At 37.4% G+C, this 12,585-nt stretch overlaps 1 protein-coding gene and 1 long non-coding RNA gene across 3 annotated transcripts in view; both read right to left on the bottom strand.

The window, feature by feature from the left end:
• LOC138170402 (uncharacterized) overlaps window positions 1-12,585 on the bottom strand; it is a 464,830-nt gene that overhangs the window by 46,853 nt on the left and 405,392 nt on the right. The window lies entirely within an intron of this gene.
• NEIL3 (nei like DNA glycosylase 3) overlaps window positions 1-12,585 on the bottom strand; it is a 72,887-nt gene that overhangs the window by 20,785 nt on the left and 39,517 nt on the right. For both annotated transcript variants that reach the window (XM_069096594.1, XM_069096601.1), the window contains 2 exons: window positions 7,743-7,877; window positions 6,635-6,848 (listed from right to left, as the gene is read on the bottom strand). In XM_069096594.1, the coding sequence (XP_068952695.1) occupies window positions 6,635-6,848; window positions 7,743-7,877 (349 nt within the window). The remainder of the gene's footprint in view (window positions 1-6,634; window positions 6,849-7,742; window positions 7,878-12,585) is intronic.

Raw genomic sequence — 12,585 nt, forward strand, 5'->3', positions numbered from 1 at the left:
TTAAGTCTTTGGTGATCTGACAATGTTCAATATGCTTCTGTCGTTGTTTCCTGATCTGTATAAAGAGGGATTTGACCTAGATGAGTTTTAAACCCCTTCCAATGTCAATATCCTATGACCAGTAAGCGATTTTTTTAAATGGAGAAACTTATACATAGACCTGATCAAGGTTTTGTTTTTTCAAAAATGAAAGTCCTAAGTAAACTTCAGCATTATCCTTGAAAAATTATATTTGGCGCGTACTTTTTTTTTCCCCCTTTTTGGAGGGGGAAGAGTAGGGCAATTGGGGTTAAGTGACTTGCCCAATGTCACACAGCTAGTAAGTGTTAAATGTCTGAGACTGCATTTGAACTCAGGTCCGATGCCCTACTCACTGTACCACCTAGCCGCCCCAGGCACACACTTTCTAAGGCTATTTTAGAGGAAATACCTTCCACTTCATCCTACATTTATGTTTATGTAAGACAAAAAAGAGTAGATGTCCTCAATGATACCTCATCTCTCTTAGTTCTCATAACACCCTTAGGAAGCTATAGTTGCTGTACTTTTTTATAGGGAAATGAAAAACATTCTGCCTCTTGACAATCTGAGCATGGAAGAGGTCCAGAGGTTTTTTTTTTTTTTTAATTTAATACCTTGTTGTCTATTGCAACTTCACTCCTAGGGTCCAGGGGGTTTTGATTCCTCCAACATTTGACTTCTGGGAAGTTAATGTTGACTGTTAAATGACCTAGTCTAAGGGAGAAAGATGGGTCTAGATATATTGATGGTGGGTTTTTAGAAAATCTTACTGGACCCAGGGGGAAGAGGATATCTTTGCTGAACTAAAATATACACATAAGAAGAGAGAATGTCACTACTTCTAATATGTTATATAAAGTTAAAAGGCTATAGGCTTGGCTTTTGATGCAAGGCATGAAATGGAAATTAGTATATATGCAGTAAGACAACTGGAAATATACAATATGGTATAGTTAAAAGAATGCTAGATCTGGAGTAAGGAGATAGTGGCTTCCAATTCTGGTGGAGATACCAATTAATTCTGGGACTTTAGGCTGGTTACTTACCCTCTTTGACCTTTGGTTTCCTCATCAATAAAATGAGAACAATAATATGGGAATAATATATCTCTTATAGGGTTGTTGTGAGCAAAGCACTCAGTCAACCTTTGAGTATATGTAAATGTGAGTTTACATTATTAACACATTATTATATGTTATATATATTATATAATAACATATTAATACATAATTAACCAACAAATTCCAAAAGAAAGAACTCACAAAAAATATAGCAGTACTTTTTGTTGCAGCAATGAAATGGAAATGAAGGGGAATGGCTGAACAAGTTATGGTAAATACATGGAATACAATTGTGCTTTAGGAAATGACGAAAACAATGGTTTGAAAGAAACTTAAGAAGATTTTCATGAACTGATACAGAATGAAGTTAATAGAGTCATGAGAACAATTTACACAGTGACAATGATGTAAAAACAAACTTGAAAAACTTGGGAATTCTGACCAGTATATTGAACAACTACAATTATAGAAGACTCATGAAAAATGGTTACCACCTCCTGAGAGAGAGAGATGAAGTACAGAGAGCAGAATAGGACTTCAAAAAAAATGTTCAATGAAGATATTTGTTTAGCCTGAGTCTACAAGTTTGTAACAGAAGTTTTGTTTTTCTTTCTTTTTCATTTGGGGGCAGAGAGAACAAGAAGGATGTTTGTCAACAACAACAAAAAAATAATTAAAAAAATAAAATGCACAGGGGAGAGATACAGGACGTTCAGAAGGAAACACTGACAAGTAGAGATAGCTCTGAAAGTCATATGTCAAAATTTATTGTTTACTTCTAAAAAAGCAAGCGGTATAGAACAGGGATTCTTTTTCCTTTCTACTTTGTATATGAAAATGCTTCTTTTTTTGATGTTCATTAAATTCAGAATTTGTTTTAAAAAATTAAATAAACCAAAGTAAACCAAACTGAATTTTTTCATTTCACCCTACTATGATCTATATGACTTTCTAAGGCATCTTGACCCTCTTTTTATTGGGAAGATACCTTTTGCATTTAGGATGTCCAGTTCTATCTGTGTTGCCATGATTTTTTTATTCTCTTGACTTTCTAGCCTTATTCTTAGAATTTGTCATCTTGCCCCTCTGTTAAAAGCTATTGAGGTAAGTATATGACTATTGACATTTTCACCAGTTTCCTTTCTCATGTTTCTATTGATGTTTTAGTTCTCTGCTGCTTTGCAATTTAGTTGTTTGCTTCTTGCTTTTTTCTTGTGTGTTTTTTGGGGGATGGGTGAAATTATAATCTTCTTTTAATATGCCTATAATCTACCATATTTCACTGCATAATCATTGCAGATTTTATGCCAAATTTTTGAAAAAAGGGGGGTACAACATTATGTGACGCTTTAAAAAAAATTGTGCTGGTATTACTTAAAAATAATTTACTACTAAACTCTAATGCTGGTAGATGAACTGTACAGTTTAGCTAGCATGGGGAAGATGCAGTCTTATCATATCATGTGACTTATTCACAGCGGCTTCATCTGTCCTCCCACTCCCCTTGAGCTATGGCTCTTCATTGGGCTGTGACAATGCCATTAGTATTACAGCACTCTAAATAAACCACGTAAATTGGCTTTTGGAAATACACTGACAATACGTGTGTGCTGAGAATTCTAGGCTCGCAAGGCTGAGAGATAAATGCGTACCCATATGCCACTGGTGAATACATTGCTGATCTCTTTACCTTTTAAACGCTGTGATGAAAAGAATTATACCATGCAACAATTACATGATGAAAGGTTCTAAACCAATTTTTGGACTGGGAAAAACAACAACAAGAACATCAGGTGTGACGATTATGCGGTGAAATACCATATAATTTATTATTTCTAATGACACTGTTAGTATAGATGCACCTTGCATGTCTACAGTGGTTTTGTCCATGATGGATAAGACATCTGGGTTGTTACAGGGCACTAAAGACCTTCTTTAATTCTTTAAGGTCTTCAGTCTGAAAACCTTGGTTTGAATCCTAGCCCTGCCCACTTGATACTTGAGGGAACTTGAACAATCATTTAACATCTCTGAGGCTCAGTTTCCTCATCTGTAAAATGAGGGAGTTGGATCCAATAGTCTCTCAGGTCCCTCTCTTCCAGCTCTAGATCCATGATGATCCTATAGCCTGCTGATGAAGCTACTATGACTACTTCTCTGGTAATGGGCTTTTCCTATACTTTCCTATAGTTTATATTTGATTTTATTCTATAGACATATTCTGTCAAATCTGAAGCCTCTTCTCTGACCTCTGGGTAAAGCAGCTCATTGTAGGCTAAAGTTCAGTTTCTTTCTCTAAAGGCTTAAGCTTATTAGTAAAGAAAAACTGTTCTCAATGTTCTCATAACACATTATCTCAACATTTCCTGCAAGGTCTGTGGGGTATCCTCGAGAAGCTAAAACTACCTTTGTCCCATGTCAAACAATTAAGGTGATCTTATCTAATTCCCCAGCTGCCACTAAACAAAATCATTTCTCAGAGATGGAGAGAGGTGGTTGTCATACCACCTTGGACTATGCCTACTTTCTTTGAGTCACCGATAACCTCTCACCTCTATAAAGCTGGTTGATTACATGATTTTTGTTCGGTTCTTTGTTCTAAGCTTATGAGAATATATTGAGCCCTCAATTTGAGGTCTTCTGGCCAGAGGCAGGGCTAGCTGACCCATCCTTTATTATCAGGCTGTGTGTCCCATTAATAAATGATTTCTTGCTTGGAAAATTGCCCTTTTGTTAAATTTCACTTACTGCTTTATTCTACCTCACCTAATCTGCATCTAATAACTGGGGTAAAAAGTTGTACTGGTAGCAGGTGCAGCTTTTCTGTTCTGTTCTGCCTAGGACCCTGGACAGCTCAAGATGGTCATACTCTCTCTTCTCCAGCCTAGAGTTTCAAATGACACAAAGGCTCCCTGGCCACTCTAGCTGTTTGTAGAAAATTATTCCATTCCCCTCCCCCCACACACACACACATCTTATTGGTATTTTTTAATTTTTTTTCTGATGGGGGAAGGGAGATGATACATCAACTGGAGCTGGTAATTTGGCTCTTATTTTAGCTATGTTCCCAGCTATCCTCCTCTTGCTTCTCTGCACCCCTATAACTGCCTCCAAGAGGATGAATTAACAGAAGAAAAACTTTGGTGAAGATCTAGAGAAAGCCTTCAATATCTCATGAGAGGTTCTGAGTAGATACCAAGAATGAAGAAAATATAAAGGGAGAAAAGTGTGCTTATTAAAATACCTGTTAAGGTTTATTATCATGCCGTTTGTAGTCAATTGGAATCAGTGTGAATACTGATTATAATAGCTTGATAGATATTAAAGCATTATGTTTCATTAAAAGGCCAGACTAACATCTTTCAAAGCAATGAAGAAATAAAATAAGCAACACTGAGTCTATGCCTTTAATTGATTTATAATAACATAATCTGAATTTAGATAATCTAATAGTCCTAAGTAACATCATTTTCTCTCTCCTTAAGGCAATAAACACTTTGCTACCTACCCATTATCAACAAGAAAATAATTAACTCCCCAGACTTATGGTAACTGCATTAAAAAAAGGAAAAAAAACTACCACCAACAAAAAAAATATGTATTCTCATACTTTCTATTACTGAGGTACTGACTTATTTAATTTTTCCTTACTAGTACAAATGTATTTCTACTGATCCATCCTTGATTTCCTGTCTGTTAAACCTTTTAGATCAAAGGTCATAGTTAGCTAGAGTCATACAGATATCTATAGTCACATGTGATAAACATTAAATAGGTTCATACAGAGATGATGGAGAGTAAGGCATACTTGTCAGACCCAGAAAAAAATGTCTAGCTCTAGGGTGGGTTCTTAACCTGGGATCCATGTACCATGGGGTCTGTAGACAGATTTGAGGGGATCTGAACTATGAGGTCTGTGGACAGATTTGAGGGAGATCCATAAACTTGAATGGAAGAAAAATAATCTTTATTTTCCCTAAAATCTAACTGAAATTTAACATTTCCTCCCATTATGAATGGGGAAAAAAAAACAGTAACAACATAAATTTGAGAAGGCTTCAACAAATTTCACTAGGCTTACAAAAAAGTCCATAACACAAAACAGGGTAAGAACCCTTGTTCTGCTAATACAGCAACCACATGTAAAATAAATTTGTAAGGTACCATTGACTGGGACATGTTACTACTCTCAGTCACAGTCTTGTTATTAGGCAGCCCTGTTTAACTGTTTTCAAGGAATAAACTTTGATGCAAAAAAAAACAAAAAACACATATCAATGTCTTGTCCGTTTTGTTTTTCCCTGAATAACTCTAACAGGAATTTAAATACATCACCACCCAATATAGTTCTATTCCAATGTTTCCTCGTCACATAAACATGACTCTGTGTTCTCAAAGCCTATGCTAGTAAAGGGCAATCTCTTGCAGGTCCTCTATCAGGTTACATAGACTACAAGTATAGCCTTGGCCATAGGCCAAGTGTCTACACATCATCAGAAGATTGATCAGCAGGTGACATGTTCTCTCTCTGTCCCTGTTTTTTGCCTGTCTTTATTTCTCTCATCTGCCTTTCTCTCATTTGCCTCTCTCTGGTCTTTCTAATCTCTCCTTTGTCTCTCTATCTCTCTCATCTGCCTCTAGCTCTCTTGTCAGCCTGTCTCTTGTCTGTGTCTGTGTCTTTGCTTATGAAGCCATTCACTATGACAGGGCAGGGTTACAAACTGTTGCATCAGTGAAAGGAGTGTCCACCCCAGGTGAAACTATGGATCCTGGAAATGCTGAGGTAGGTATGCCACCACTTTCATGGTGGGCATGTATTTGTCCAACACACAGAAAGAGGTTGCTGTGAATGTTATTATGTATATAAAGAAGGACACTAAGAGAGTAATAAATAGTTCATTATTATACAGACTGATCTATATTTTGGGTTAACCCTACCACTACCGCAATTATACATAAAAAGGCATGTATGGTTTATACCTTTCTCTCTTTTTGTCAGAGGTGGGGGGTGATGAGTGGGGAATATAGTATCAACAGTTAGACATGGTTTCTGTTATGATTGGTTTCACTCATCTTGTTATAAGAAAAGGCTCATTGGGTGAATCAGTAGGATATATATTTTAGAATAAAGATGATGTAAAAACAAGAGATGTCAAAAGTTTTTAAAGGTTGATGTGGTACAGTATTGGAGAAGGATAAAACAAATTGCTCCCCAAATAGGGTAACAAAGAATTAGACACAAATGAAAAATGACTGAATGAAAACATGGTACAGTATGTGAGATGAAGGCTAGTTCTATCCCCTCATCCTCAACCAGTATAAAAGGGTCCTACTGTTACCAGAAATATGAAAATTTTTTTAAAATCCTCTTTAAAACATACTTTAGGGGCGGCTAGGTGCAGTGAGTAAAGCGCTGGCCCTGGAGTTGGGAGGACCCGAGTTCGGTTCTGGCCTGAGACACTTAACACCCACACAAAAATACTAGCCTTGTAACCTTGGGGAAGTTACTTAACCCCAATTGCCCTCCAAAAGGAAAAAAAAAAAAAACATACTTTAACTGCTGGGTGAAGTCCACTGTCAAAGAGGGCTTCATTTTTTATGATGTTTCCAACTCCAGGTAACACATTCTGGTCCAATAATACATCACATAACATCCGGTCTTTCTGCTTTTTCACTTCACTTTCTGCCCTTGAGAAGTTAAATTTGGGTGAGCAGACATCTAAGTCTTCCATCATTCTTATCCTCTGTTTACTTTCCAGAGAATTCCTGCAGAAGAGAAAATATATTACCTTTGAGTAGGTTCACAGTTTCATTAATTAAGAAAAAGGAATCACATACTTTGTGGGCTTTGTCATGAATACAGATAAATCATGTCAACCTGGATGTGCCAATCATTTACATGAAATATTAACATAATACTTGGAGAAATTGTTTCTCATGATGAGGCAGCTTGGTGGCATGGAGAATAGAGAGCTAGGCTTTGAGTCATAAATTCAACTAAGCTCAACTCAGGCTTCATGGCCTAGCTATGTGACCCTGGGCAAATCACTTAACCTCTCTGGGCCTCAGTTTCCTCATCTGTAAAAATGAAGCCAGTTGGATTTGATGACCTATAAGGACTCTTTCAGCTTGTTAGCTTTAAATGCGATCCTGTGAAAATTCTGAGATGATCATAAAGTGTCCTACAGTGGAAAGAAAGAAACGATGAAAGATATCAGAACTCTGACCAATGCAGTGACTAATCATACTTTAGTGAATCATTAAAGCATGACTCCTTAATATCAACTCCAATGGTCATGGATAACAGAGGAAAAATGGCAAATATTTGGTAAACATGGTCGATGTGTTGATTTGTTTTTGCTTTAATTTGAAGGAGGGCTCTACGAGAAAGGAGTAGAGGAGAATCTCTGGGCTGCAACTGGTGCAAAAAAAAAAAAAAAGGAAAGAGGACCAATAAACAACTTTTTCTTTTTTTTTAACCTGCCTTACAATCAGTAGGAAGCTGGAGGAAACACTCAATCTAGGACGACGCTCACCAACATTTCTATTTGATATATACACTTATTTTTCATTCATGTTTCTGGTCCCCATTCAAATGGTAGACACTGATTTTTGGGGGGATGGGGGGAGAGGGGATGGAGGGGAGGGATTTTATCTCACCTGAATTCTACACTTGAGTCATAGAAACAAATCAAATCTTTGGTGAGCTGTACTTCAAAAACAGGGGGTGCTCTAGTTTGATCTTTACTCTTCAGTGGATTAATCAGGACAGCACCATTCATTCCAAAGTGAATTCTGAAAAAAAAAAAAAACACAATTGGGAGAGATGCAAATACTCAAGCTTGCTAGAGGCAGAGATACAACAAGTATTGACTCTTTATGACATAATTTCTAGAAGTAATGGCTTTCTGGCTGCAAGTAAATACTTTGGTACAACAGTTATTCAGCATAAGTCTCCAGTCTTTGAGTCTCTTTGTTTTTTCTCAAATTAAAATCGCAGATGAACTGTTTTTACCAAAGTAAAAAGACTGAACTCCTTAGGGAAATGCTACTCTTTTTGAAAGGATAAAACAGTAAGTCTAAGTAAATATAGCCCTACTTTTTTTCCTTTATAGTTGGATAATTTTTAATTGGAAGAGAGAATTCTTTTTAAATATTTATTTATTTATTGCTTTTTGGAGGGGAGAGGGCAGGGCAATTGGGGTTAAGTGACTTGCCCAAGGTCACATGGCTTGTAAGTGTTAATTTGAGGCGAGATTTGAACTCAGGTCCTCCTGACTCCAGGGCCAGTGCTCTATTCACTGCACCACCTAGCCATCCTGAGAGAACTATTTTTTGTTTAAAAGACTAGTCTATGGACAGCCTAGCCTTTTCTGAATTGTGAGTAAAAAAATATACAAGCAAAAAAAAAAAAAGGCTAGGCTGCATTATCCTTAATATATGTTAAAGAAAATACTTTAAATCCCTTAATATATCTTATTTCCATTCACTCCAATGGGGAAAGTCTACTTCTCAGTAATATTTACCATCACAAGATTTATCCTAACCATAAGTCATAATATTTGTCCTTCATGGTGTACATTAGGGAGAATAATGTGAGAAAATTTAAAGACTTTTCTACATTTCAAAGGAAAATCAGCTAAAACACCATTATCTCCTAGCCACGCCAGGCACTGATCTCCTTTTAAAAAGTATTGGAAGGAAGAGCTTTATAAATATTTACGGTTAGCTTTAAAGCTACAATGTCGCTATGAAAAATTCATAAGCTTTCAGTTTGTATAGGATTGATTATTAGCATGTCCAGGTTTTTTTTAAACAGTGCTTATGTAAGACCTCAGATGAGAAAGATCAAAAATGATTTTCAAGTTGAAGAACCAGATCTTGGCTTTCAAACACTCCTCCTCATAGCTCCACTGAGTTAATAAATAGAGCTAGGTTGGCAACAAATGTTACTGCTATGTGCTTCTAATTCGAAAGTGCCATGTTAAAGTATCGTACAAGGTTAAACAGGCTCACTTTAAAAATGTGGGTTTTAAACTCTGTATGCCCTGCTATCCATCATAAGTGCATTTAACATGCCCCATAGTTTCTGAAAGGAAAAATGGGTGCCTATAAGTACTCCATAATTTACTCCATGGACATTCACTCCCTGGTAAAGGTGCACAACTGTCATGCCCAGAAGTCATCATATCCAAAATCTTTTCAATTGCATGGCTCATAAAATAACTCCTCCATCATGCTATATAATGAAACTTCATCTCAGCTGGAAAACCTCTAGTCTTACAACTGGATTAACACTGAAAAGTATCTGGAAATAAATTAGTCTTTAAAGAAAAATCAAACGATTCTTATGTCATCTCATTTAGCCTCCAGGAAATTCCTCACAGGTGACCCTGAGTTACCCAAGGCCATGCCGATTGGGCATAAGCTTTGGTGGGTGCTATTTTCAAGCTAGAAACGCTTCAAGTATAGGCCTGGCAAGAACTATTTGTCTTTCATCCAAGGACCAGTCTAGTTAACTTTGGGGAGGCTCAAAGGAGGTTCAGCCCAAAGTGATGGATTTTTGGCCACAGTCACTCATGAAGACTGATTACTAAGGCTTTTAGGAGAGAGGGAAAATTGACACTGGGGTCCTATCCACAGTGACAACTTTTAAGATCCTTGAGTAGTTCAAGTTTCTTTACTTAGAGAGAAATGATTGCAACTCATATCATTTGTCAGAGTTTATTTCGCTATAAGTAGAAGCTATTAGGCAAAACATATATATGTATTTACATATATATATGTATTTACATACATATATGTGGATATGTGTATTTATATACATATATGTGGATATATGTATATATAATAGTTATTATATGCAAGTAACTAAGCACCAATGAATGAATCATATTTAGTTTATCCACCATGATATTAGCTATTTGAGCCAGTGTGGCGGTACAGCAATCACGTTATACTTGGCATCAACAGATCCAATTGGGTTTGAAGCTTAGCTCTAAAATTTGCCACTGGTGTGGTAAAAGCAAGTGATTTCATTCCTTTGAGATTCAGTTTCCATATTCATAAAATGGGGGGGGGCAGTAATATTTACACTATTTACCTTACAGCATTATGTATAAATGTGAGTTATAATTATCCCTTAGAGATTTCAAAATTAATGTTTATTATAAACACATTAGCCTGTCAGCATATATTTTAGTTTTTAAAATTTTAAAACTCAGAACTGTTACTTTAAATTTAGAAAAGCACTGCCATATAGTATAAAAATACACTGGATTTGCCCTCAGAAGACCTGGGTTTCCCTTCTATAAAAGAACAGGATTAGACTCAAATAACATTTAAAGTCCGTCCTAAATTTAAATTCTCTAAGCCCACTAGGTATACTTTTTCTACACCCCATGAGGACCCAGGCTACATAAAGAAGGGATAAATGAAAAGTCAATATCTCATCATCCATTCCTCTATAATCTGTGAGACCAGCCTTGATTCCCTATCAGTCTATTGAAAGTTCTCTCTGATGCTATTTTTTTCCCCCAATCTTCTTTTCTCTAACCACATTCTCCCTACTTGTTCTGTGGTACTTGATACTGGTGACCTTTCTCTTTCCATGGCTAATTTTTTTTAAACTGTCTATTTATTGATTCATATTTTAAAATAAATTCATATTTTAATTGTTTATTGATCCTTCATTTTCTATTTTGTTAATTTTATAGTGAGACAGTTTTTCTTCTGAGGAACTCTTTAGTTATATCCTAGAAATTTTAGTAGGTTGTCTCATTACACTTTTTTTATACTCTTAAGATTAAGAAGGCCACGGGGCAGCCAGGTAGCACAGCGAGTAAGAAGACCGGCTCCAATGTCAGGATGACCTGGAGATCGAATCCCGGGCTCAGATACTCCAGCACCACACCCAGAAATAACTGGCCGTGTAACCTTGAGCAAGTTACTTAACCCTGATTGCTTAAGAAAAAAAAAAAAAAAATTAAGAAGGCCACATAATGTGGGGGCAGAGTCCAGATGGCAGAGTAGAAGCAGATTCTCCATGTGGCTCTGGCTTCCACCTTCCCCAATCCATGTAAAAGAGGACTCCAAACAAACTTTGGAGCTGCAGAACCCACAAAATGACACAGAGAATCTAACCTTCCCCTGAGGACAGCCCAGCAGGAATTGGACAGCACAGAACTCTGGGAGCCAAGCCCAGGCCCGGGTGAGCCAGAGGTTTTAGCCACAGGGCGGGCCTGACCAGCTACTCCAGATCACCAGCAGTTGTGGCCGTTTCCAGATTTATCAACACATAGATGCTAAGGACAAAGTGAGAGGTCAGTGCAGTGTGGACTTTGGGACCAGTAGTTGGGAGAGCTTCGGCTTTTGCCCTGGGAGCCGTTGAGACACCTTGGCTCAACCAGAGCCACATGGCAGCTTCAGCTCCTGGCCTGCAGAGTGTAGGGAGACCAAGCACCAGTCTGAGGAGTAATCATTCTTGCTTTAACCTGCTTGGATCTGGATTGCAGTCTAGGGTGGAGGTCCTGGCGTGTGTGTCCAGCAGCCAGAGCATGTTGAGACCTCAGAAAGGGCACCCATCTAATATCTCCGGCAGCTGAGAAAACCCCAGCGTTTGGGACAAAAGCTCCCCTGTCTGGTGGCAGAGTCCTACTGGGTCAAAAAGCCCAGGGGTCAAGTGACTGAGGGGCAACATGACCAGGCAAAGAAAACAAAGCAGACAGAAGATTCCAACATTACACTCCTATTTTGGGGACAAAAAGGAGCAAAGCATGGAACAGGAGGAAGACAGTGAAGTCAGAACTCCTGCAGGAAAAGGTTCAAAGGAAAATACGAGCTGTAACAAGACCATAGAGGACCTTAAAAAGCAGATAAGAGAAGTGGAGGAAAAATTGGAAAGAGAAATGAGAACGATGCAAGAAAATTACAAAATGAGAGTCAACAGCCTGACTGAGGAAAATTACACCTTAAAAAATAGACTAACTCAAATGGCAAAAGAGGCTCAAAAAGGCAATGAGGAGAGGAATGCCTTAAAAAACTGAATTTGCCAGATGGAAAAAGAATCTCAAAAGCTCAATCAGGAGAATAATTGCCTCAGATTTAGAATGGAGCAAAGGGAAGCTAATGACTTTATGCGAAATCAAGATGATGTTAAACAGATCCAAACAAATAAAATAGAAGGCAATGTGAAATATCTCATAGGAAAAACTACTGACCTGGAAAATAGATCTAGGAGAGAGAATTTAAAAATTACTGGACTACCTGAAAACCATGAGCAAAGAAAGAACCTAGAAATCATCCTCCAAGAAATTCTCAAGGAAAATTTCCCTGATGTTTTAGAACCAGAAGGCAAAACAGAGGTTGAAAGAATCCACTGATCACCTCCTGAAAAAGATTCAAAAAAGAAAACTCCTAGGAATATTATATCCAGGTTCTGGAATTCCCAGATCAAGGAGAGAATATTATCAACAGCCAGGAAGAAACAATTTGAACATTGTAG

Source organism: Petaurus breviceps, unplaced genomic scaffold (genome assembly GCF_028583685.1).
Source record: "Petaurus breviceps papuanus isolate PSGF00001 unplaced genomic scaffold, PetGlider_PUasm1.0 126, whole genome shotgun sequence".
Classification (NCBI taxonomy): Eukaryota; Metazoa; Chordata; class Mammalia; order Diprotodontia; family Petauridae; genus Petaurus; species Petaurus breviceps.